At 44.7% G+C, this 27,582-nt stretch overlaps 1 protein-coding gene across 1 annotated transcript in view; it reads right to left on the bottom strand.

Moving 5' to 3' along the window:
* The window catches only part of PAQR3 (progestin and adipoQ receptor family member 3), a 42,454-nt gene that overhangs the window by 5,331 nt on the left and 9,541 nt on the right, over window positions 1-27,582 (bottom strand). Inside the window, exons 5-6 of the mRNA XM_030190555.1 lie at window positions 13,613-13,810; window positions 12,362-12,452 (exon numbers count right to left, since the gene is read on the bottom strand). Of these exons, the coding sequence (XP_030046415.1) occupies window positions 12,362-12,452; window positions 13,613-13,810 (289 nt within the window). The remainder of the gene's footprint in view (window positions 1-12,361; window positions 12,453-13,612; window positions 13,811-27,582) is intronic.

The following is a 27,582-nucleotide window of genomic DNA, read 5'->3' as shown; positions in this document are numbered from 1 at the left end:
CATATAAACATTAACACTTTCAAAATTATTCCAAGATTTACACGAAATGTTGGTGGCTAGCAAATTATTATTATTAAAGGCTCCCTCACTATCTATTATTTGTCTCTGTATTTAGTTTAAATTATTTTCCTGTCAAAGTTTAACTTAGCAGTGTCTGGTCTCGTGCATTCAGCAGAGCTTGGCCAATGTCACGGAACACCCAACCAATTAATGACATTCAAAACAGAATCAGATACAAAGCTCCAAATCTTGCTCAGGATAATATAGAGACTGTATGGCATACCTATGTATAGTAACTAACAGCCAGCATGAATCACAGTAAATAGCATAAAATGCCACAAGCAAAAGGGGGCCTAATGAAGTCAACTAAATACAATATTGCACAGTAATGCCGGAAAGGAGAGTATGGGGCAAAAGCCTTCAGACAAGATTTGAAAGTGGGATGAAAATCCATCAGGCAGCACTTAGTGCACAGCATAAACTGATTTACAACCAGCTGAAAGGAGATATCGGTGTGTGTGTGTGTGTGTGTGTGTGTGGGGGGGGGGGGGGGGATGAAAAAAAAAAAGAGGAAGGAAAAGGGCGAAGAGCACTAGTGTGTAAGAAAGAGCAGAACTACAGAAGACTTAGAGATAACAATGACTATGGTACACTGCATCCTGGAAATGAAATATATTAGGATGTCGATTATCTGAACTCAGATTACCCCTGATTGGCCTGCTTCTGTTCTTTATTTTTTTTAATTTTCTTATCATAATCTCTGTATTATAGTTATCACATTACGCCTGATAAACAGTAAAAAAAAATAATAAAAATAAAACAAGACCCAACATCACAAATAGTTTGGTGTTTTTTTCCCCATTTATTATTGAAAATAAAAATTAAATGCTCAACATGTAAAGCTCAAAGTATGTGCTCATTTCAAAAAGGAATAGCCATTCATCTGGAATTTTCATTAGCCAGACTGCTCTCTAGAGGTTAATCCAGATAATCAGCATCCTACTGTATTTTGGCGCAAGCAAGCTGCTAGGCAGCAGTGTTTTGCAAATAGTGAAGTCTGGGGGAGTTGAGCTGGAACAGATGAAAAGGGCATGGCGGCCCTTTGAACAGAATTACAGTATTTAAGAGGCAAATGTATGGATTTGTGGGGACAAAAGAATAGCCCTACAGAAAAGGCACTTCCAAGTTAGGACAAGTCAGCTCATGCTAAGGCTTGCTGGCTCAGTAGGCCCAGACCTATTAAGCAGTGAAAAGGAACATTGCTGACATAGCCAAGGCTGCAGAAAAGCAAAAATAATTTAATCAACAACTTTGTTTACAGAATAATATTCTGGACCAATCTGCTCATGGCGCTGATGGCCCTGTTGATTGGTCCTTTAAGCCACAACAATCGAAAGTCCCAGATTTGTTATTCTGAGCAGTATAGCTCTCTAAACCCAAGGAAAGGTTATAAGAAACCCTTCCTCACGCAAAACATCACCTTTGGGTGTTATCTTGAGCAGTTCACGCGGAAGCTGCCGTCCATGGGACAGAAGACAGCCCTGATCTGAGCCATCGACTTGATGAACAGATCTGAGGCTTGTAACCATGTGGCTCCTGCCCGCCTGGGTGAGCGCTCACCTGCTGCCTGATCGTGCCTGAGAGACCATCTGCCAGCTGGTTGCTGCAGTTCCTGTCCCTCAAGAGATCCTACAGCCTGCCTGCTTCCACCTACATCATCCTGAGTGAGAGAGCTATCTGTCAAGTCAAGTTGTATTTGTTTCTTCTTTTACATGTCTTGAGTTAGAAGCACCGATTAGTTTCAGGATACAGTTGTAGGTGTGTGTCCTGTACACTGCCTTGACAGGTACATAAGAACTCAGTACTTTACCATCATTTTGGGTATATTAAGTGTTTTACTGCTACCAAATAATAAATTGGCTTTTATTTTTATATAACACCTGAGCCTTGTGTCTATATCAGTACTTTGGGCTATAAGAATTTTGATCTGATCTTAGTGGAACGGTTTCTAATCAGAGTACTACCTTTCACATTTTTCCTATCTTTCATAAGCCCCCTGATTATCTGTCCTCTACCTGAAGCTAAGTACTTACAAGTACTTGTAGAAATAGCCGCTAAAGCACTGTGGTTAGCATACAGTTATAGAAAATCAATGTGGAAAGATTTAAATCTCAATATACAAGTGAGGAAAGAATGTAGAGGATAGGATTCTTACGCTGAATACATGGGGTTTTCCCCCCCCCCCATTAGTTGTAATCATGGAGTTAAAGGTGGAAAGGGAATGCAGGTTAAGAGGAGGACTGTGTTGCCTTTAAGGGCCAATTTAACATTTTTATTTTTTGTTACATTTGTACCCCGCGCTTTCCCACTCATGGCAGGCTCAATGTGGCTTACATATGGTATACAGGTACTTATTTGTACCTGGGGCAATGGAGGGTTAAGTGACTTGCCCAGAGTCACAAGGAGCTGCCTGTGCCTGAAGTGGGAATCGAACTCAGTTCCTCAGTTCCCCAGGACCAAAGTCCACCACCCTAACCACTAGGGCACTCCTCTGGCACTCATAGGTACAAGCAGACAGCACATCCCAGAGAACAATGTGGAAGAGTCTGAGATCCCAAAGATTAGAAAACCAGGAAAGGAGCACCCCTTTGAAGCAGCACATATAGATATATGGCCCTTAAACAAACAAAGGCAGATTCCTCTCTGCACAAGGTATTTGGCACTCACATGGATGGGAAGCCAGTGCAAAGCAACAAGAGCAGCAGTAGGACTATCAAATTTCTTAAAACCCAAAATAAGTATAGGAGCTGTGTTTTGTAATAATTGTAATTTTGAACCTAGCTTCTCTGAAACTGATGAGTAGAGAACATTACAATAATCCAAATGACTCGTTATGCTAGAATGAAAAATGAGCGCTATCAAAGAACTGACAAATGTTGACGTAATTAAAAAATAATAATTTGGGTTAAATGACGTACCTGTGGCTCAAAAGAAAGAGAGGTGTCTAATATAATACCTAAAATCTTTGAGGAATGAAAGTTTCTTTACGAGCAAGCCAAAGTAAATTGGTCTTACTGGGATTTAGTTTGAACTGAACTATAACATTGAATCACATTAATACATTTAGTGACTATATGTATAGCATTTAACCAATTCTCACTGACAGGAACCAAAAGCAACATATCAGCATACGAATAAAAAAGTACAGCCAAAAGAGAAAATCCATAATCCATATTTAACATATAAATGCAGAGCCCTAAGGGACCCCACAAGACGGTATCCAAAAAGATTTTTCTTCATTTTAAACAGAATAACTTCTATTTATTAAAAGTTCTTTAAACCATTGGAGTACATTACCGGATATGCCTATTGAATTTAGTTTTAACAACAGAATTTCATGGTCAACTGTGTAAATACAGCTGTTAGATCAAACTGTAACAAAATCAAGGATTTTTCTTTTGCCATAAGTAATTCTGCATCAGAAACAACAACTACTACTACTACTACTACTACTATTTAGCATTTCTATAGCGCTACAAGGCATACGCAGGGCTGCACAAACATAGAAGAAAGACAGTCCCTGCTCAAAGAGCTTACAATCTAATAGACAAAAAATAAATAAAGTAAGCAAATCAAATCAATTAATGTGAACGGGAAGGAAGAGAGGAGGGTAGGTGGAGGCAAGTGGTTACGAGTCAAAAGCAATGTTAAAGAGGTGGGCTTTCAGTCTAGATTTAAAGGTGGCCAAGGATGGGGCAAGACGTAGGGGCTCAGGAAGTTTATTCCAGGCATAGGGTGCAGCGAGACAGAAGGCGCAAAGTCTGGAGTTGGCAGTAGTGGAGAAGGGAACAGATAAGAAGGATTTATCCATGGAGCGGAGTGCACGGGAAGGGGTGTAGGGAAGGACGAGTGTGGAGAGATACTGGGGAGCAGCAGAGTGAATACATTTATAGGTTAGTAGAAGAAGTTTGAACAGGATGCGAAAACGGATAGGGAGCCAGTGAAGGGTCTTGAGGAGAGGGGGAGTATGAGTAAAGCGACCCTGGCGGAAGATGAGACGGGCAGCAGAGTTTTGAACCGACTGGAGAGGGGAGAGGTGACTAAGTGGGAGGCCAGCAAGAAGCAGATTGCAGTAGTCTAAACGAGAGGTGACAAGGGTGTGGATGAGGGTTTTGGTAGAGTGCTCGGAAAGAAAGGGGCGGATTTTACGAATGTTGTAAAGAAAGAAACGACAGGTCTTGGCGGTCTGCTGGATATGAGCAGAGAAGGAGAGAGAAGAGTCAAAGATGACCCCAAGGTTTCGAGCTGAGGAGACAGGGAGAATGAGAGAGCCATCAACAGTAATAGAAAACGGGGGGAGCGGGGAGGTGGGTTTGGGGGGGAAAATGAGAAGCTCGGTTTTGGTCATATTTAATTTCAGGTGGTGTTGAGACATCCAGGCAGCAATGTCAGACAAGCACGCTGAAACTTTGGTTTGGATGCAAGGTGAGATATCAGGGGTAGAAAGGTAGATTTGGGAGTCATCAGCATAGAGATAGTAGGAAAAGCCATGGGATGAGATTAATGAACCAAGGGAAGAAGTGTAGATAGAAAAGAGGAGGGGACCAAGAACAGAACCCTGAGGTACGCCGACAGGCAGAGGGATAGAAGTAGAAGAGGATCCACCAGAGTGAACACTAAAGGTGCGGAGGGAGAGGTAGGAAGAGAACCAGGAAAGGACAGAGCCCTGGAAACCAAGTGAGGACAGGGTATCGAGAAGTATGCTGTGATCGACAGTGTCAAAAGCAGCGGAAAGATCAAGAAGAATGAGGATGGAATATTGACCTCTGGATTTAGCCAGTAATAGGTCATTGGAGACTTTAGTAAGCGCAGTTTCGGTTGAGGGCGAAAACCAGATTGGAATGGGTCAAGAATAGCATGTGAGGAGAGAAAATCAAGGCAGCGGCGGTGAACAGCACGCTCAAGTAATTTGGAGAGAAAAGGAAGGAGGGAGATGGGTCGGTAATTAGAGAGACAAGTAGGGTCAAGTGAAGGCTTCTTAAGGAGAGGTGTGACCACAGCATGTTTAAAGGCAGCAGGGACAGTCGCAGTGGAAAGTGAGAGGTTGAGAATGTGACAGATAAAAGGAATAAGAGTAGGAGAGATGGCATTAAGAAGGTGGGTGGGAATGGGATCAGAGGAACAGGTGGTACATTTTGAGGAAGAAAGGAGAAGTGTAGTTTCCTCAATAGTAACTTCAGGAAAGGAGGAAAGGGAATGAGGGGAGGAGAGAGAGGGGAACGGACTAGTGGAGGGAGAGGTGGTGAGGTAGAGAAAGCAAGGTTTATCTTTTGAACCTTGTTGTGAAAGAATTCAGCAAGGGTCTGAGGAGATAATGAAGGGGGAGTTGGGGGAGGGGGCACCTTGAGGAGAGAGTTCAATGTGGTGAAGAGAAGTCGAGGATTAGAGCCAAGAGAGTTGGTCAGTTGGATATAATAATCCTGTTTGGCACGTAAAAGAGCAGATTGGAAGGAGGTCAGCATGAACTTAAAGTGTAAGAAATCAGCAAGGGCCCGAGATTTCCGCCAGAGGCGTTCGGCGGAGCGGGTACAGGAACGTAGGTAGCGGATATTAGAAGTCAGCCAAGGTTGGGGTTTTGTACGCCTTACAGGGCGGGTCATCAAAGGTGCAAGAGTGTCTAAGGCAGAGGATAGAGTATTGTTGTAAGAAGAAACAGCCTCGTTGACAGACGTGGATGGTGCCACAGTAGAGAGGAGGTTTGAAACATGGGAGGATAGAGATGAAGGGTCAATATCGTGAAGATTCCTAGATAAATTAGATAGGATAGGACGGGACTGGGAAACAAGAGCTAACAAGGCTGACTCAGTACTGTGAAAAGCCCTAAATCTGAATTGAAGCGGACTTAGTCATCCACAGCTATTTATATATCTATATAATTTTCAGATAATTTAGAAATAAGAGGAATTCTGGCCGCAAGACGAAAATTAGAAAGTAAACTAGGATCAGCATCTATTTTCTTTACAACACTACCACCTAAACTCAGTGGGTAATAACCTAGATCAAAAGGAGAGTTCAAAAACAAAGTGATCCAATTAATTACTAAAGATGGAGCTGTTGTCATGATATAAAATGGACAACTGTCTAACATACAGGAAGAAGAGGCTAGCTTGGAAGGGCTGATACTTGTTTTCATTAGCAGGTTTAAAAGAATTCCATACTCTGCTGGAATTGATTGCAAATTCAACAGCGCTAAAGTTGAAAGTTCAGAAACCAAATTTAGAATCAGAGAAACAGAATTTCTTAACTTCAAAGTAAGAAGCTAGTACTGCAGCTGATGGATACTTTTCGTATCGTTAGTGTAAAATTTAGGTACAAGACCTCTAAATATAGTAAACAGTCTAGATAAAAATGAAGGATTATCTATTAAAGAGGCAAAATATGATTTCTTAAACATTATAAATTGCAATTTTGTAAAGTTTCGTAGCTTTCTTCCATTCTAAATCAGACTGTTAATCACGTCCCCTTCACTTCTTTCTATCCCTGTCTGTCTTTCTTGCCTTGAGCTAAGGTGGTAGTGTCTTTGGAATGGATCTGAAACCAGTATTTTGCAGCTTCTTTACTGCTTCCCATAGTAAAGCAATTGTGATTTTAGGTGAGAATTTCTTCTCCAAAATACTGATCCATTGTTTCTGATTTTCAAACATATACAATTTGCCAATTGATGGCCAAATTCTTACACAGATCACCCGTTTACATGCCATACATTAGAAGTATACAAATGGGCCCCTGGGGGGATAACAACAAGACAATCTTGCTTCAGATATGTGTAATAGCATCATGCCAAAAAGTTAGGGTATCTCTCTATATAAAAGGCAACACCAACGTTCTATGAAGCCTCCAGCCGGAAGTGTGAAGGGGGCGAGATATCCGGTTTTCCTATGAGTGTCTGCCCCGCCCTCTCTGTAACACAGTCAGTGAAGGAAAACAGCAGAGCACGAAATCAAATCGCTGGCTCTGTAACAGTGAAGGACTCAGAGGGGGGAGGGGAGAGAGGCCAGAGGGCACGGACACACAGACTCCCACATGCACACAGAAGAAAACATTGCTAGCCCCCGTTTCATTTGCATCAGAAACGGGGCTTTTTTACTAGTGGTTTATATTACCTAGCAAGATATATTGCACTGTGACAATTTTCTTTTGTCTTGTTTTCGATAGTATTCTAGTTTTCAAACTTTAATAAAAAAGAAAAAAAGACGTATACAAATGGGCCATGAACAGCAGTAGTTGTTGCCCACCACGGAAACCCTGTGGTCAGACCTCACTGAAGCAGTGATATAATTAGTAATCCTAGTGTGATGCTCTCCTACATATTTCGGTCCAGAGACTGCAGTAAATAGGCACATCTTCTCATGCAATATAAGCATTTATGTGGTAATTCTATAACCAAATTAACATAAAATAAACTAACCTGTTAACTTGCATTGGCCTAAATGAGTGGAAGAGTGGCCTAGTGGTTAAAGCACTGAGCCTGATATCCAGAGGTGGCTGGTTCAAATCCCTCTGCTGCTCCTTGTGATTTTGGGCAAGTACAAACTTAGATTGTAAGCCCTCCAGGGACAGGGAAATACCCAGTATACCTAAATGTAACTCATCTTGAGCTACCACTGAAAAAGGTGTGAGCAAAATCCAAATACTAACAATAAATATAGGCCGACTCCCTTGTCAGAACCAACGGAAGTCTTTCATTAATACAACTTGTTCTTGTCTTCTTTCCTACTCCCAGGCCCAGCTGAGCAGTTTCAGTTCAGTGCAGCTTCCACCAGCATGAGCCTCCAGGGAGGTTCCAAGTTCCAGGACTTGCTTCCAAAATCCAGGAAAATGAAGAGTCAGCCGAGGTCTCAAAGCGTGTCACCACCAGTGGGTCATATAATATGGTAACAGTTACAGACAGCAGATAAAGACCAACATGGTTCATCTAGTCTGCCCAGCAAGGTGGCTAAAGTCATACCTGTTGCTCTGTGCAGAACATGGAGGATATCTCCTCTATATCTTTGTTTAGGATTGTATCTGCCACTCCGTGCAGGTAATACCCCTCTATGTAACTTATTTTACTTTGATCCCCTCCTCTTGCTAGATAGGAATATTCTGTGTTTATCCCATATGTTTTGAATTCTGTTACTCTGTCCCAACCACCTCCACTGGTAGGGAGGGTATTCCAGGTATCCACTACCCTTTTACTGAAAACATGCTTTCTGATACTGTTTTTAAGTTTACCTTCTTGCAGTTTAATTTCATATCCTATAGTTTCCCTGATTTTGACAGACATTTGATTGTTCATTAATAATGTCTGTATCATATCTCCCATTTCCCTTTCCCTATCTCTCCATTTTTCTAGGTCTATATATAGGTCTTCAAGTCTCTTCTCATTCATCTTCTGGCGCAGACCCCATACCACTTTGATCACCTTCCTCTAAACCAGACTTTTTATATTAGCAAATTATGGCATCCAAAACCGAACACAATACTCCAAAATAAGCCTTTCCAATGACTTAAACAGGGACATGATCACACCCTCCCTTCTGGTGGTTATGCACCTCTCTATGCAGCCTAGCTTCCTTCTGGCTTTGGCCACTACCTTGTCACATTCTTTTGCTACCTTAGGAGGTATTTAACGAAGACGTGGGGGTGCTTTTTGTGTGAGCTAAATGCTAGAGATGCCCACAGGAATATATGGACATCTCCAGCGTTTAGTGCATGCTTATTTTTAGTGTGCACTAAAAAACGCTAGCATGCCTTTGTAAAAGGATCCCTTAATATCCTCACTCACCATCACCCCAAATTCCCTCTCCTGTGACTTGCACATCAAAAGGCAAAAGCAGCAATCAGGGAAGACAAGGCCATAACAGGAAGAATGAATGAATTCTTTGCACTGGTCTTTACTGAAAAGAATGTAAGAGATCTATGTGTCTCAGAAACGGTTTTCAAGGGTGATGATACGGAAGAACTGAAACAAATCTTAATGAACCTAGATGTACTGAACCAAATCAACAAGTTAAAGAGTAGTAAATCACCTAAACTGTATGGTATACACACCAGGGTACTGAAAGAACTCAACAATGAAACTGATGGTCTACTACTAATGATCCGTAACCCATCATTAAAATCGTCCATGGAACCTGACGATTGGAGGGTGGTCAATGTAACACCAATTTTTTAAAAGGGTTCCAGGGGTGGTCTAGGAAATTACAGACTGGTGAGTCTGATGTTAGTGCTGGGAAAAATGATAGACATGGTTTAATTGAACAGAGTCAACATGGATTCAGCCAAGGGAAATCTTGCCTCACTACTTTGCTGAATAAAGATGAGGCAGTTGATGTAGTGTATCTAGATTTTCAGAAAGCATGTGACAAAGTCCCTCATGAGAGGCATCCGAGAAAATTAAAAGGCTGTGGGATAGGAGACAATGCTCTGTTGTGGATTGGGAACTGGTTAATAGAAAACAGAGAGTAGGGTTAAAGGACCATTTCCCTAAATGGAGGAGGGTGGAGTGCCCCAGGAATCTGTACTGGGACCGGTGATATTTGACATATTTATAAATGATCTGGAAATGGGAACAACAAATCAAGTGAATAAATTTGCAGATGACACAAAACTATTCAAAGCTTTTAAACCTCAAGCAGCTTGAGAGAAATTGCAGAGGGACTTTAGGAAATTGTAAGACTGAGCATCAAAATGGCAGATGAAATTTAATATGGACAAATGCAAAGTGATGCACATTAGGAAGACTAATCCAAATCATAGTTAGTTGATGCTAGGTTCCACATTAGGAGTCACAACCTAAGAAAAAGATCTAGGTATCATCATGGATCATACAAAGTTTTTTTCTCAGTGTGTGGTAGCAACCAAAACAGCAAATAGAATATTGGGAATTATTAGGAAAGTGATAGAAAATAAGACAAAAAATATTATAATACCTTTGTATTGCTCCATGGTGCGAACTCACCTTGAGTATTGTGTGCAATTCTGGTCAACAATGCAATGAGGAACCCAGCGAATAAGTCAATAATATATGGTATCAATAACAAGGAGAAGACCTCAAAACACCCAAATGCTTAATCAATATAGTTACAAGTAAAATTAAAATATCACAAGGTTTTTTTAGACCAATGATGAATAACACAACCCCACTGAAAGACACTGAAATTATAGTAAGCGTTTGGGTGTTTTGAAGTCTTTTCCTCATGTTTTATCACATTATTGATACCATATATTATTGAATTATTTGCTGGGTTCTTAGCCATTTAAAGGTATTTAGAACTCCAGATTGTTTTCCTCAATTATTTTTCACATTGTGCAATTCTGGTCACCATATCTCACAAAAAAAAAAAAAAGAGAGAAGAATTTATGAATTTCAAAAGGTTCAAAGAAGGGTGACCAAAATGATTAAGGGAATAGAACATCTCTCATATGAGGAAAGGCTAAAGAGGTTAGAGTTCTTAAGCTTGGAGAACAGACAGCTGCGGGGGGGGGGGGGGGGGGGGGGGGGGGATAAAGGCTGACCAAAACCAGTGGTTTTGGTTCCAGCTGAAACCAAACCAGCAGACAAAACTGAAACCAACCATGCCAAGCTTGCCCCCCCCCCCACCAGAAAACAGGTCCCTCCGTGGTGCTGCCATCCTCCCACTCATTAGTGGGCCCTCCCCAGGCCTACCTTAACAAGCCCTGGTGGTCTAATGGCCTCTTTAGGGACAGGAAAGCGCACCACCCTTTCCTGCCCAGTGCCGCTGCTGGTTTAAAATGGCTGCCTGGCAGCCATATTGAGGTTGTTCTTGCTTATGCTGGTGCTAATTTCAAAATAGCTGCTGGGATCTCCAATATTATTCAAATTTATTTAGAACTTGCTATATCGCACATCAGGAGCTATCCTGGCAGTGTACAACACTAAAAAGAAAAGAGGAGCAAGAAGAATAGTAGAGAAAAGATACAGGGGACTATAATGTGCGACAGGAAGGAGGTACAGCAGTAGAGAAGAGATGATGAGAACTACAATCATGGACAAGAAAGAGAGGGAAGCAACAAGTCAAAGAACAGAGAATGGCAGTTGTGTCCAAAAGGTCTCCACAAGGGAAGAACCTTTACACCTTAGCAAAAAGGTACATCTTAAACTGAGTAAAAGTTTGTAGTGAGTCCAGCTGACGTTAAGTGAGAAGGAAGGGCAGTCCATAGGGTAGGACCCACAATTGAATGCTCCGTATAGCAGCATGGGCTATCAGTCTGCAGGTGGGGACAACCAAAAGATTTAGCTGGGAGATTTTCGGTAAGGGCTCCCCTCAAAATGGCTGCGCAGCAAGTGCTTTACTTGCCACATGGCCATTTCCTGTGGAAAAGAAAGGCCTACCCTTTTACCCGCCGCGGTAAAAAAGGGGCCTCAGTGCACATCAAAAACACGCGCTAACACTAGTGCTGGCCCCCTTTTGCTGCAGCTTGATAAAACGGGCCCATAGTTTTTAAATCTACAAGACTTCACTGCTGTACGTACTGGTCTCAAACCTACTAGAAATATATTTACTTTAGATTTATCTAATGTCTTTTCACTGGCAGTTCAATATATGATGTAAGTTACATTTGGGTATTCTGCTGTCTCTCGAGGGCTTACAAATTAAGTTCACCTGAAAAAAGGGAGGTAAACTGGTTTGTTCAAGGTCATAAGATACGCCAGTGGATCTGAACCTTGGCTTCTTTGACTCAGAGCCTGCTGCTCTCACCACTATGGAAACGGGATGGGATTTGATATACTGCCTTTCTGTAGTTAGAATCAAAGAGGTTTACATACTATACGTACAGGTACTTATTTTGTACCTGGGGTAATGGAGGGTTAAGTGACTTACCAAGAGTTACAAGGAGTGGCAGTGGGAATCAAACTTGGTTCCTCTGGATCTCATGCTGCTGCACTAACCATTAGGCCATTCCTCCACTCTATGCTTTGTCTCAACCGCCACAGACTAGCACTGGGTCACCTTTTCAGTACGGGGCATAGAAGGTAGTTTCCACCATTCCTGATGAAACAACTAGTTTCATGCCAGGACTGTCAGATTGCTTGCCACACTGGCCAACATTTAATTTATTTTGTTTTTTAAAGCAGTACATTAAGACATGTTGGAATCTTACTTAGACAATGAGTATTATACAAATCTAATTATTATTATGAAATTATTATTATACGATCTGGTAAAATGCATCAAACAGCCTCACCTGTTCAATTAAGTTTACTGTCATTCTGACAGATGAGGAAATTTTACACAACAGAAAGTGTGTTTATCTAAGGTTAAGTTATTATATTACAAGAATCATGTATGCACACCTGGAAAATATCTTTCTGGGACTTTAGAGATGTAGAAAAGGAAAGCAACAACTGCCATCAAGTACATCACAATTATACGTGGCGCAAACTCCTGCAAAAGAAATGTAAAATACATCAAGGTCAATAATTAGTGCTAGGCATGAAATCTGAATTGGGGCACATTTAGCAAAGTGCGATTGAGGTTTTGCACAATGTACTTTAACATCAGCTCTGAGCACTCAATAAACACACACTAACATGGGGCCAGAGGTATGGAAGGGGAGTCAGACATGAAGTTATCGCATCGGACAACCCACTAACGCATTGATGTTGTGGCAGATAACATAGATGCATTTAACAGCATTACTGAACAGTTTTGAAGTTAAGCTGCATTATGATAACATGCATCAGCTACAGCACTCATGCCCTGACCCTTCCCTGCGCTGCCTTAAAATTCCATGTTAGGTTTTACCGTGGGATTAGCAGCTTTGAGCTGCACATTAGCTGTTTTATTACCGTGTGTTAAAACCCATGTTAAACACCTAATGTGCCTTAGAAAATAGGCCCTTTAGAGCCTGATTACGTTAAGAAAGCTTTGTTACGGCAACTACAGCATATGTCTATTACCCTTTTCTACCACCAATGTGGAGAAGTTTTGCTTCGCTTTGTTTTTTTTTAAATCAAAGAGAAGTTCATTCTCTAGTTATTCTCCCATCCTGGCTGTCTTATGATCACATACTTTGGTTCTCTAAATCAAGTCATCAGTTTGTGGGCTGAGTTTTGGGAGGTGAAAGAAAAAGCTAAAGCAACATGTAGCTCCAGTTACTCAAAATAGGAAATTGTATGTATTCGTACATGATTGTTTTATTATGTATGCATGTATTTGTGTAAGCTACTTACGTATAAGCGGGTTAGAAATTTTAAAAATTAATAGCTGCTTTTGAATTAGCTTGAATTAAAAAAAAAAAAAGAAAGAAAGAATCTTGCAATGATAAGAGCCATTCTAAAAATGAAAGAAAGCTATATATTTTAGTAGATGCAGCCAGTTAGTTGAGAACAGCAAATGCAAGGTCACCCTCATTATTTGCTCACCAGCTGCACAAGCTATAATTGCTGACATGTCGTCCTACAGGCAAGGGTTTCCTTTGCCCCAGTTTATGTACCACTGCATAGTGAGGAGAGGGGTGGATTTATACTAACTGCTACCTTTTTCCTCCCCATCCCCCCGACAGATCTTCCCATATGTACCCAACTTTCCAGCTGCTGTCTTACCTGGACAACAGATGCTCCAGTACCTCCATTAAGCCAAATCCAGTGGCAAGTAGGAATGACGCCATAACCCGTCACTGAGCAAAAGATAAATAAGCGCAGACTTTGCCACTGCTGAGTGAGGTAGTTGGGATGAATTTGAGCAAAAAACACTGTCAGGATCATGGCCAGCACAGTGATCAAATACACCTGCCTCCAGTACTGGAAAAGAGGAGAGGGAAACAATTCATAAGAAGAGATAGAAAGCTTTCCTACACACACCTTGTGTTAAGAACTGTTGCATTATGCATATAGCAAAACAATAAATAAAAGTCGTCCACGAAAATAGCCTTCACACTATAACTTCATACCATGAAACATTATGCTTTTTGCATGGTTCCACAAATGCATACCCTTCAACACTGGTCCTCAACCCGGGGGAATCCCTTGACCAGTCCGGTTTGCAGCATGTCCATAATGGACATGTATGGGAGATCTTAATATAAAACAGAGGCAGTGCATATAAATTCTGGCTAAAATTCTCCACAGGCTACAATATAGCAAGAAAAAAATGTTGCAGTCAGCCAGGGAAAGTTTTCAAGCATCAAGGTTTGTCCAGCTAATTCCCAACAAAGACAAACTCTTTGCTTACCAACCCCCACTTAAAGGCTCAACTCTTCAGAAAACACGTCCCTGTTGAGCCAACCTAACCATACGGCGGACCGTTCCTACGCTACCCACATAGTCGAGAACTCGAACAGACATGATCAAGCTCCATGACCAACCCACACTCAACTTCTAAATTCTCTCCCCCCCCCCCCCCCAAGTCTCATACTCCTATACCCATGCACCATGTACCCTATTTACCGGATCTTTATCCTATCTGACCAATGATTCTGCCCTACCGACATGTTGTGTTCCTACTCAACTCATGTCTGTAATGCATCAACAGTAGTCCTACAATCCCTCTGAATCCCCTAGGAAGTAACCCAACCCCTCCCTCTCCGAGAAACAATCCCTCAGTCTCGCTCTGGTCTACTCTAAATGTGAATCCTGTTTAACATCCTGTAACTGTTCACTTTGTTTCCCAGTAAGCCACATTGAACCTACCATAAGGTGGGAAAATTAGGGATACAAATGCAATAAACAAAATAAATAAACAAACCAACCAACCCCCTAATGATCTCAAACCTTTCACTTTAGAAAAGAAGGCTAACAAGTGGTACCTGAGTGTGAATAGAATGAATAACCCAATTAAAAAAATTATCTAGCAAGAAAAGCTCTTTCTTATAAGGAACTTCTAAAAAAGAGTGGGGGATCAAGGAATGACAGAAGGGGATGAATAAGTGTTACTACTAAGAGGGTAATTTTATAACAGGGCACCTATGTTTGAAGACCAAGAGGGTGCTTTACCCACATCAAACCTGCAGATACTGTACTAAAAAGAAGTCACAGACATTTACATCTGCTCAGAAGCAGGCATAAATGTTTGTGCATCTTATAAACATGGAGCATAAATCCCAACTATATCTGTACTCTGGCCCAGAACACAGCTATACCCAAGTCACATAAAAATATGTGCATTCTTGTCACCGTGTGCACTTGTTACATATATAGGGCTAGATTCTATATATCGCGTCTCAATTTCCATGCGGAAATCAAAGCATATTCTATAAAGTAAATTTTAAATTAGGCGTTCATTATAGAATAGGTGCTGCTCTTCACGACTAAATTAAGTCACGGTCAATTAATGCCAAATAAACCCTGGTATAAATTCCAACGCCTAAATTAAGCGGAGAGTGGGTGTATTCTGTAACAATGCACACAGATTTTAGAAATGCCCATGACCTGCCCATTCCACTCCCGTAACCACGCCCACTTTTCAACTATGTGGCTTATAATTTATGTGCACTACATTATAGAATATGCTTAGCAAGTAGTGCATGTAAATTCTAATAAAAGCCAATTAGTGCTAATTGCTTGTTAACATCCAATTATCAGCGCTGATTACCTTAACTAATTATGTTATGCACATTGTTATGGAATATGCTTCAATTTCTGCACAGATATTGAGATGCAATATATAGAATCTTGGGGATAACCTGTGGGACAATATAAAAGACCTTTTATGTCCAAAATTCCCCCCTACCCCCCCCCCCCCACCCCCGGTAAGTGTGAACAGCAATTGGAGTGCAATAACTGATTTAACTAAATATGTATATTGGGTCATTCCATGCCAAGTGGTCTAAAATTAAAAAAAAGTTCCCACCATCATATTCTCCAATTTTGTTCAAATTTTATCTGTTGCGCGAGTCAGGTGTTAAACGAAGTTTCTCAACATTTGAGGTCTCTAACTGCAATAGTTGCAGATCTAGACCTCCTTTTCTGAAAGGTTGTCAGTCCATGAGCGCGCAACATTTACCAAAATGCCATTTTTGGGGTCTAATAAAATCCAAACACATTTATAAGAACGGCTAAAAAATTCAAATCCTGTACAGTTTTTGATGCTAATTCCGATGAAATACATTTTAATATTATGGATGCAAAACCTAGTCAAACAAGTTGACTCAAAGTGTGTATCAAAACTGGTCGCGACTCATCAGAACATATTTGGACCAATATTCAGACCTCAACTTCCATGCAAACAAAGATACGGACTTGAAATTTTGAACAAGCATTATGCTTGTGCTGGACATAATACTGCCAGATTTGCAATTAACCAGCATCTATAACCGCCCTGCAGGATCTCTTCAAAGGTGGCACTGTCAGCGCAAATGGTAAAATGTACCGAAATTCAAAGCCAATTATTAAAAAAGAGTCGGCCTAAATCAGCTTGTGCACAGTATCATCTGAAAGAGAAAATTGTGCTCTTCAACACTGATATGCTGACCCCTCCCCTGTTCTACCCATTCTCCACCTCCAAAACATATACCACATGAAAGCAGATGTTATGTTTCCCTGATGCCCAATTTTGTGCTTGTATATGCCAGGGCAATTTTATAAATGCACACTTCAGTGCATAAAATGTTGTTCTACATGCTCAAGTCGCTTAAACTATCCCATTTATGGTTTTCTTCTTTTCTCATGAAAACATGCTAGAATAGGGTATTTGTAATTCAAAATGCTTACACCTTCAGCAGTACAGATACAGATCTATATGGCATAATCACCTAGTCTGGTACTCTCTACCTTTAATTTGGAAGAGCATTAAGTCTTTCCCAATCCAATTTGTCACTTTTGAAGATCTGGAATTAGTAAATCAAATTAACAAAGCAGGTGGGAAATATTTTCAGTTTAATGATTCATGTGAAATTTTGCTTTATAAAGAGGCATATTTTCAAAGCACTTAGCCTTCCAAAGTTCCATAGGTTTCTGTGGAACTTTGGAAGGCTAAGTGCTTTGAAAATGTGTCTCAAAGTGTCATAAGCAGAGTTGACAACTCATGAAAATGGCATTATTTTTTCTCCTAACACTTTGCCAGATTTTACATAGTAACATAGTAGATGACGGCAGAAAAAGACCTGCACGGTCCATTAGTCTGCCCAACAAGATAAACTCATATGTGCTACTTCTTGTGTATCTGCCATTTTCAGGACACAGAACTAGCCCCACCACCCAAACACCAGCCCCGCCTCCCAATCTCGGCTAAGCTTCTGAGGATCCATTCCTTCTGCACAGGATTCCTTTATGTTTATCCCACGCCAGATTTTTACTTATAAGTTTTAAAAAAATACGTTTCATTGTTGTCATTTTGTGCACAGCTTTACTTATTTTGCCTTGATTCCCCCTGCACTCACTAAGATGTGGTCTCTAATGCAACTCAGACCATTAGCCCATGGTACTAGGACAGGCCCCATTCCTCATGACATGTTTACTGACAGGAAAATGTTAAGAACATGTCATGTTTTATTTTACAGGAACTGGGAATTTACTTATCTTGGAACAATGTTTTAGATTATAGATAATATAAAATGTGCCTTATTGTTAAGAACTGTTCCAATGTTCTCTCTTATTTTATTAGCCAAATTAAAAGAAATGGCACAGGAAAAGACAATGCCTTAATGTCACTCTGATCAATTTGAATAAGTAAAAAAAAAAAAAAAGTTAAATACTGAGAAAATACTAAACCACCAAAATCAAGAATCAAATGGTGGACCCAAGATCGCATTGCAGTGAAGAAGTTGTGCTCATCTGCTCCTGCTGGTTTGTTATTTGCCTGGCATTTCCTCACCAAATTTCTATTTACCTATGCCAAAGAGGAAGGGGAAGATTGCTGCTTCTGCCCGGCAGTCTCAGACCCCTGGATTACAGCAGGCAGAGATCACTGGCTTCATGTCTGGCTCCCCGAGCAAGAAAGAAAGCTTAGGCCTCAGGATTGAGGCATCACTCAGCCCCGCTGGGCTGATTCTTCCCCAACCACCAAGAGATTCTGCACCAATGGGAACACCCCAACAATGGGAGTAACACTACAGGGGGTGCTCAAGGGCACACCGAAGTTGCCGAATCTATCATTTTTGAAGCCTGAGTCTGGAGACTTAGTGCACAGATCTAAGGTTGAGGTCTTGAGGTCAATCGGCAAGGAGGTGAAGTGGAAAGGGAGATTCCTTCTATTCCCCCCCTGCCAAGGTGACACTGGATTCGATATGGACAGCGTTGGAATCTCTGTATGAGCTGGGGACATCTTCCTCTTTGAATCAATATTCACTTAGAATTGGGAAATGCAAGGAGTTGTTAAAAACTTAATTCTGAGAAGATTTCTACACTTGAATCTCAGGTTCAGCAGTCCCAAACCATACAAGTTAGTATGGTTCAGGACAAATTGATAGTTTACTGTAAGTTGGAAAATTTTTACAATTATGTGAGACATTTGAGACTACTGAATTTTACTAAGCTCTTGAAGGCAACTCCACAAGATCTATTTTTTTAGATTTCTGAAGGAGAAATTAAAATATTCTGATTTGAATTTGCTTCCTCTTTACGAGATCTATCATTTTCCTGTTTCTCGACAGATTTCCAGTTCGCTGATGTTAATTCTATTGTGGACGTTTCCTCTGATAGTTGAGCATTACTCAGATATTGGAAACTTCCACTAAAGAAGTGGTATATAGGTCTACTGTTCTGGCGACTCTTGTATTTCAGGACAAAGAAGCACTTCTGCTTTACAGTTTCGGATTTCACTTTTTGGGGGGGAAAAATTTCTATATTTCCTGAAATTTCAAAATGGACTCAGGCAAGAAGGAATAAGTTCCTGACATACAGACAGTATGTTGTATCTTTGGAAGCAAAGTTTCACCTATGGTTTCCCTGTAAATGTTTAATCCACTTAGATCAGCATCTCTGTTTTATGAGCCCTCTCAGTTACATTAGCTTGAATTGGTATATTGTATTTAAGAGAAGAGACTGCTTTTTCTTTGAAAATTTTGTTTGTTAGCTCCCTCTGGCTTTTTGAATTGGGCTGTCTCCATAATGTGGCCTAGGTAAAAGTCAGTTATTGTTTTTTTCCTGTATCAAGTGCTTTTCTTTTTGGTTGCTATATATATTGTACGTCTTATTTCAAATTATAAATTAATTATTTTTTTTTTTTAATGAAATGGTGAATTCATCATACAATGTGCTCAAAACAAAATTAAGATCCCAATAAAAGGTCAAATGTACAGTCACTGAGATGCTAGTTAATAAGTGTGACAGATGTTCTCCTAAGTGCTTGCAACACAAGCAGATAAGTACATGCAGCTTGCTGAGAAACAGAAATATGATTTACTGAATAAATGGTTTATAGCCTTTGCTGATGTAAGGGGAATTTTTGGGTAGCTGAACAGGTGATACGAAAAAAGCAGAACTATGGTTACTGGAAAAATTTATGTTGCAAGTGAGAATGACCTTTATGGTAATTATGGTAGGCAAAATTACTGTAAATGTAAGATTAAGTAAGTTTCGGTTAATAAGTGCTGATACTATGGAAAATCACTAATTGCACAAGAAATATGAGAAATCTGTATGTTTGACGAAAAAGCATGTGATTAGAAGGGAAAAAAACTGACAGTTGTAATCATTAGCAGTTAGAGAATTAATATCTGTGGAAACGCTCTTTGCGACCCGATTACCACATTCATATGAAAAATGCTTATGGATTATTTTGATTGATTTTCTATGTTAAATTGTACAGTGCTGCGTAACCCTAGTAGCGCTTTAGAAATGTTAAGTAGTAGTAGTAGTAGTAGTAGTGATTTCCTGTACCATCTAATCTGAAATATTCATATGCCAGTGTACCCTTAATTGGTAAGTTTAATAAAATGCTTATGGGAAAATTAAGTTCTTACCATGATAATTTTCTTTCCTTTAGTCATAGCAGATGAAGCCATTACGTTTGGGTTGTGCCCATCAACCAGCAGGGAGAGATAGAGAGCACTTAATTTTTCACAGTGCCTCATAGCCAGCTAGCTCCACTGCCTCTTTAATATTTGAAGCTTCCAAAGCAGTATGGCAAACCGCAATGGGAATAACATGAACTTTCCTCACAGCGAACGATGGCCCCTTAACAAGGGCATAAACTCCAAAAAAGGAGGGAATGAACTCATCCTCCTGGAGGGAATAAACTCGTCCTCCCAAAACATGAACTGGAGGGAATGAACTCATCCTCCTATAACTGTAACAAGAATCCTGAAGACTGTTTTCCGACTCCCCAAGGAAGGAATATAACTTCAGGAAACAAGAACAGCACCTAAAGTCAGAATCACTGCAATACAGACAATCATACAGGGAGGGCTCATGGCTTCATCTGCTATGACTAAAGGAAAGAAAATTTATCATGGTAAGAACCTAATTTTCCCTTCCTTGTCATCAAGCAGATTAAGCCATTACGTATGGGATGTAACAAAGCAATCCCTAAATAGGGTGGGAACAAGCCACACCACGCGCTAGCACCTGTGCTCCAAAACGCGCATCCCTCCTGGCAGCCACATCTAGCCTGTAATGTCGGGCGAAAGAGAGCTTAGAAGCCCATGTTGCAGCACTGCAAATCTCATGAAGAGATAGTGCTCCAGTTTCCGCCCAGGAAGAGGAAATCGCTCTTGTGGAATGTGCCTTAAAGGCTTCAGGCGGAGCCACACTCTGAAGGGGAATTAGCCCTTCTGCGTTTATAGGGTATGATACATACCTGTAGCAGTTGTTCTCCGAGGACAGCAGGCTGATTGTTCTCACGACTGGGTGACGTCCGCGGCAGCCCCCACCAACCGGAAAAAAGCTTCGCGGGACGGTCGGCACGCAGGGCACGCCCACCGCGCATGCGCGGCCGTCTTCCCGCCCGTGCGCGACCGCTCCCGCCAGTTGAATAACTAGCAAAAGATGAAACACACAACTCAGAAGGGGAGGAGGGAGGGTAGGTGAGAACAATCAGCCTGCTGTCCTCGGAGAACAACTGCTACAGGTATGTATCATACCCTTTCTCCGAGGACAAGCAGGCTGCTTGTTCTCACGACTGGGGTATCCCTAGCTCTCAGGCTCACTCAAAACAAGAACCCAGGTCAATTGAACCTCGCAACGGCGAGTTTACAACAGAAATTGACCTACGAAGAACAACTAACTGAGAGTGCAGCCTGACCAGAATAAATTCGGGTCCTGGAGGGTGGAGTTGGATTTACACCCCAAACAGATTCTGCAGCACCGACTGCCCGAACCGACTGTCGCGTCGGGTATCCTGCTGGAGGCAGTAATGTGATGTGAATGTGTGGACAGATGACCACGTCGCAGCCTTGCAAATCTCTTCAATAGTGGCTGACTTCAAGTGGGCCACTGACGCTGCCATGGCTCTAACACTATGAGCCGTGACATGACCCTCAAGAGTCAGCCCAGCCTGGGCGTAAGTGAAGGAAATGCAATCTGCTAGCCAATTGGAGATGGTGCGTTTCCCGACAGCGACCCCTAGCCTGTTAGGGTCGAAAGAAACAAACAATTGGGCGGACTGTCTGTGGGGCTGTGTCCGCTCCAAGTAGAAGGCCAATGCTCTCTTGCAGTCCAATGTGTGCAACTGACGTTCAGCAGGGCGGGTATGCGGCCTGGGGAAGAATGTTGGCAAGACAATTGACTGGTTAAGATGGAACTCCGACACCACCTTCGGCAGGAACTTTGGGTGGGTGCGGAGCACTACTCTGTTGTGATGAAATTTGGTATATGGAGCATGAGCTACTAGGGCTTGAAGCTCACTGACCCTACGAGCTGAAGTAACTGCCACCAAGAAAATGACCTTCCAGGTCAAGTACTTCAGATGGCAGGTATTCAGTGGCTCAAAAGGAGGTTTCATCAGCTGGGTGAGGACGACGTTGAGATCCCATGACACTGTAGGAGGCTTGATAGGGGGCTTTGACAAAAGCAAGCCTCTCATGAATCGAACGACTAAAGGCTCTCCAGAGATGGCTTTACCTTCCACACGATAATGGTAAGCACTAATCGCACTAAGGTGATTCCTTACTGAGTTGGTCTTGAGGCCAAACTCTGATAAGTGTAGAAGGTATTCAAGCAGGTTCTGTGCAGGGCAAGAACGAGGTTCTAGGGCCTTGCTCTCACACCAAACGACAAACCTCCTCCACTTGAAAAAGTAACTCTTCTTAGTGGAATCCTTCCTAGAGGCAAGCAAGACCCGGGAGACACCCTCAGACAGACCCAACGCAGCGAAGTCTACGCCCTCAACATCCAGGCCGTGAGAGCCAGGGATTGAAGGTTGGGGTGCAGCAACGCTCCGTCGTTCTGCGAAATGAGAGTCGGAAAACACTCCAATCTCCACGGTTCTTCGGAGGACAACTCCAGAAGAAGAGGGAACCAGATCTGACGGGGCCAAAAGGGCGCTATCAGAATCATGGTGCCGCGGTCTTGCTTGAGCTTCAGTAAGGTCTTCCCCACCAAAGGTATGGGAGGATAAGCATACAGGAGGCCGGTCCCCCAATGAAGGAGAAAGGCATCTGACGCTAGCCTGCCGTGTGTCTGAAGTCTGGAACAGAACAGAGGCAGCTTGTGGTTGGTCTGAGAGGCGAAAAGATCCACCGAGGGGGTGCCCCACTCTCGGAAGATCTTGCGTACCACTCTGGAATGGAGCGACCACTCGTGCGGTTGCATGACTCTGCTCAGTCTGTCGGCCAGACTGTTGTTTACGCCTGCCAGGTATGTGGCTTGGAGAAGCATGCTGTGCTGGCATGCCCAGCGCCACATCCCGAAGGCTTCCTGACACAGGGGGCGAGATCCGGTGCCCCCCTGCTTGTTGACGTAAAACATTGCAACCTGATTGTCTGTCCGAATTTGGATAATTTGGTAGGACAGCCGATCTCTGAAAGCCTTCAGTGCGTTCCAGATCGCTCGGAGCTCCAGGAGGTTGATCTGCAGATCCTTTTCCTGGAGGGACCACATACCCTGGGTGTGCAGCCCATCGACATGAGCTCCCCACCCCAGGCGAGAGGCATCCGTCGTCAGCACTTTCGTGGGCTGTGGAATTTGAAATGGACGTCCCAGTGTCAAATTGGTCCGAATGGTCCACCAGAGCAGTGAAGTGCGGCAGCTGGTGGAGAGGCGGATGACATCTTCTAGATTCCCGGTGGCTTGGAACCACTGGGAAGCTAGGGTCCATTGAGCAGATCTCATGTGAAGACGAGCCATGGGAGTCACATGAACTGTGGAGGCCATATGACCCAGAAGTCTCAACGTCTGCCGAGCTGTGATCTGCTGGGACGCTCTGGTCTGCGAAGCCAGGGCCAGGAGATTGGCGGCCCTCGCTTCGGGAAGAAAGGCCCGAGCCGTCTGGGTATTCAGCAGCGCTCCTATGAATTCCAGAGACTGGGACGGTTGGAGATGGGACTTTGGGTAATTTATCACAAACCCCAGCAGCTCCAGAAGTTGAATAGTGCACTGCATGGACCGGAGGGCTCCTGCCTCCGAGGTGTTCTTGACCAGCCAATCGTCGAGATATGGGAACACGTGCACTCCCAGCTTGCGTAGGTAGGCCGCTACCACCACGAGGCACTTGGTAAACACTCGTGGGGCAGAGGCGAGCCCAAATGGCAGCACACAATACTGAAAGTGGCGTGCGCCCAGGCGGAATCTGAGATACTGTCTGTGAGCTGGCAGTATCGGTATGTGAGTATATGCGTCCTTTAAATCCAGGGAACATAGCCAATCGTTTTTCTGAATCATTGGCAGAAGGGTGCCCAAGGAAAGCATCCTGAACTTTTCTTTGACCAGGAATTTGTTCAGGCCTCTCAGGTCTAGGATGGGACGCATCCCCCCTGTTTTCTTTTCCACAAGGAAGTACCTGGAATAGAATCCCTGCCCTTCCTGCCCGGGTGGTACGGGCTCGACCGCATTGGCGCTGAGAAGGGCGGAGAGTTCCTCTGCAAGTACCTGCTTGTGATGGGAGCTGAAAGACTGAGCTCCCGGAGGACAATTTGGAGGCAGGGAGGCCAAATTCAGGGCGTATCCGCACCGCACTATTTGGAGAACCCACTGGTCGGAGGTTATGAGAGGCCACCTTTGGTGAAAAAATTTTAACCTCCCTCCGACCGGCAGATCGTCCGGTACGGACACTTGTAGGGCGGCTATGTTCCCGTGGATCCAGTCAAAAGCCCGTCCCCGGCTTTTGCTGTGGAGGCGCAGGGGGCTGCTTAGGCGCACGCTGTTGACGGGAACGAGCGCGCTGGGGCTGTCCCTGTGCCTGACGAGGCCTTCGGGCCGGCTGGTTGTACCTACGCTTTGCAAAAGAATAGGGTGCAGCCTGCCGTGCCCGGGAAAAACGCCCACCAGTGGGGGCGGATGCTGAAGGCGCCCGGTGGGAGAGCTTGTCGAGAGCGGTTTCCCGCTGATGCAGTTGGTCCACCATCTGCTCGACCTTCTCACCGAAAATGTTATCCCCCCGGCAAGGGACGTCGGCCAGTCTCTGCTGGGTGCGGTTGTCCAGGTCAGAGGCGCGCAGCCATGAGAGCCTGCGCATCACTATACCTTGGGCCGCAGCACGAGATGCCACGTCACAGGTGTCAAAAATACCCCTGGACAGGAACTTTCTGCATGCCTTCAGCTGCCTGACCACCTCCTGATAAGGCCTGGACTGCTCCGGCGGGAGCTTCTCGACCAGGTCCGCCAGCTGTTGCAAATTGGTCCGCATGTGGATGCTCATATAGAGCAGGTATGACTGGATGCGGGTCACGAGCATGGAGGATTGGTAGGCCTTCCTCCCAAACGAGTCCAGAGTGCGAGACTCCCGCCCCGGGGGCGCCGAGGCGGTATCCCTCGAACTCCGTGCCCTCTTGAGAGCAGAATCCACGACCGCTGAGTCATGGGGCAATTGGGGCCGCATGAGCTCTGGGTCGGAGTGGATCCTGTACTGGGACTCTGCTTTCTTGGGAATGGTGGGGTTAGTTAACGGTCTCACCCAGTTCCGGAGCAGCGTCTCCTTCAGGACATTGTGCAGCGGCACCGTGGAGGACTCTCTAGGTGGTGATGGATAGTCGAGGACCTCGAGCATCTCGGCCCTCGGCTCTTCCACAGAGACCACGGGGAAGGGAATGGTGATCGACATATCCCGCACAAAGGAGGCAAAGGAGAGGCTCTCAGGAGGTGAGAGCTTCCTCTCCGGTGAAGGCGTGGGGTCCGAGGGAAGGCCCGTAGACTCCTCTGAGGAGAAATATCTAGGGTCCTCCTCTTCCCCCCACGAGTCCTCATCCTCGGTATCGGACATTAGCTCATGTAGCTGAGTCCTGTACCGGGCCCGGCTCGACGTCGAGGCACCGAGGTCTCGGTGTCGTCGAGCGGTGAACTCCCGCGCCGGCGGGGACGGAGCTCCCTCCATCGACGTCGACGGGGACTCCACCTGCGTAGCAGTCGAGACCGGCACCGCAAGCGGCGGCGGTGTCGACAGCTCCGGCGCCGGGCTAGAGCTCGCCGGCGCCACAGTCATCGGCGCCGAGGGCGCAAGCACCCCCGGCGCCGGCACAGCCTGGCGCATCAGCCCTTCCAGGATCCCCGGAAGGATGGCTCTGAGGCACTCGTCCAGGCCCGCTGCCGGGAAAGGCGGTGGGGCCGGTAAGGGTGTCGGTGCCGGAAGCTGCTGGGAGCCAGGAGACGGCACCGAGGTGCCGGAACCCCGACGCGTCGGTACCTCCACAACCGACGGGGACCTCTCCTCTCGACGATGACGCTTCGGCGTCGACTCCTCTTCAGGATGCACCGAGGGCGTCCGGTGACGACGCTTTTTGTCCTTCTTTCGATGCACGTCACCGGCGCCGGAGGGCATGGAAGAGGAGGAGGTCGATCCCCCTCGGTCTCGAGGCACCGGGTCAGACAGGGTTCGGTCCCGTGGCTCACGAGCTGAGGGAGTGACCGGGGCCGACTGCCCACGCGGCCTCTCAACCCCACTCTCACCGGCGGACCGGCGGGCCGACGGGACCTGTTCTCCTGGGGTCGCTGCCATCGGTGCCGATGTCTCGGGCATCGATACCAGTACCGAAGAACCGGCCTTCGATACCGATGCCGTCGAGGTCGACGTCGAGGGGCCGGCGCAAGTTCCAAAAAGACGGTCCCGCAGAACTTGCCTCGCAACCTGAGTCCGTTTCCGGAGACCGAGACACAAAGCACACGACTTGAGATTGTGCTCCGGCCCGAGGCACTGGAGGCACCAAGCGTGGGTGTCGGTCTGCGAGATCGGCCGGCCGCAGCGACCACACTTTTTAAAACCACTCGGGACCTTCGAGGACATCGACGGAAAAATCGCGTCGGCGAAGTCAAAGTCGTCAATGGTGGCTAAAATCACACCACGAAAAAATAAACGACCGAGCGACCACTAGGCCGCAACGTAGCGTCCCCGCTGGAAGCGAGGGAAAAGGGGAGCGCGTGCTCCACACGCGCAGTCTTTTTTTTTTTTTTTTTTTGTAAAAAGAAAAGATAATAAAAGGAAATTAAATTAAATTAACGAAGCGCGATCCGCGTATACGCGATCGCAAGAATCCGGCGGCTGAAGTAGAGAGAGCGGCAAAGCACGACTCTCTCCAGGCGCGGAAAAAAAGGAACTGGCGGGAGCGGTCGCGCACGGGCGGGAAGACGGCCGCGCATGCGCGGTGGGCGTGCCCTGCGTGCCGACCGTCCAGCGAAGCTTTTTTCCGGTTGGTGGGGGCTGCCGCGGACGTCACCCAGTCGTGAGAACAAGCAGCCTGCTTGTCCTCGGAGAACAGGAGGATAAGAAACAGGTAAAGCCAACTCCAAAAGGCCAGGATCCACCAGGGGGGGGGGGAGGGGGGGGGGCAGGCAGAGGGTCCGAACAACCCTGTGGAAGAGCTCTTTTAAGCATGTACGCCTTATGCAGCATTAAAACAAAATCAGGGGAGAAAACCGCTCCCTGACCGCCCGGATCCTGCCCAGGGCTATCAGCTTTATTATTAGCCTCACTCAGAGGCCCCCCCCCCCCCGGATTCAGGGCTCTCCATCGCAACGGAGGCAGCGCCATGTGGAAAATCCAAAATGGCGTCCGCTGCCAGCTCAGAGCGCAACAGATCGCCGCTCACCATGCTCGGGCCGGCTCTACTGTCTGTGCAGCACGAATTACAGAGCCCCGCTGCTGACTTGCGCTTGCCACATTTAGAACAGCGCTTTACAGTCTCTACAGCCATCGCCGAAAACGGCGGTAAAATTAAAAAATGGCGGTTCACGCCAAAAACGCCCCGATCGCTGGCCCACTCCGGAGGAGTCAGAAAACACTCTTACCTCACTAGACTGAGTATCACAGCTCCGGTCCTGCAGAAGAATCTCAAGAAAAAAACCTCTTTTCCAAGATCGCTGCGCTAAAGCACGACGCGACTTTAATTATTATTATTTTTTTTTTTAACGCTATGAGGAAAGCAGAGGCAAAAGAGGTAAATAAAAACACTCCGGAGGCTTAGATAAGTGGGAAAGGCAGGGAAAGGCGAACCAATGTGCATGCATCCACTGAGTGGGAAAGGACAGGGAAAAGCAACCTAATATGTCCA

The sequence above is a fragment of the Microcaecilia unicolor genome, chromosome 2 (assembly GCF_901765095.1).
Source record: "Microcaecilia unicolor chromosome 2, aMicUni1.1, whole genome shotgun sequence".
NCBI lineage: Eukaryota > Metazoa > Chordata > Amphibia > Gymnophiona > Siphonopidae > Microcaecilia > Microcaecilia unicolor.
This window is presented reverse-complemented; position numbering and strand designations above follow the sequence as displayed.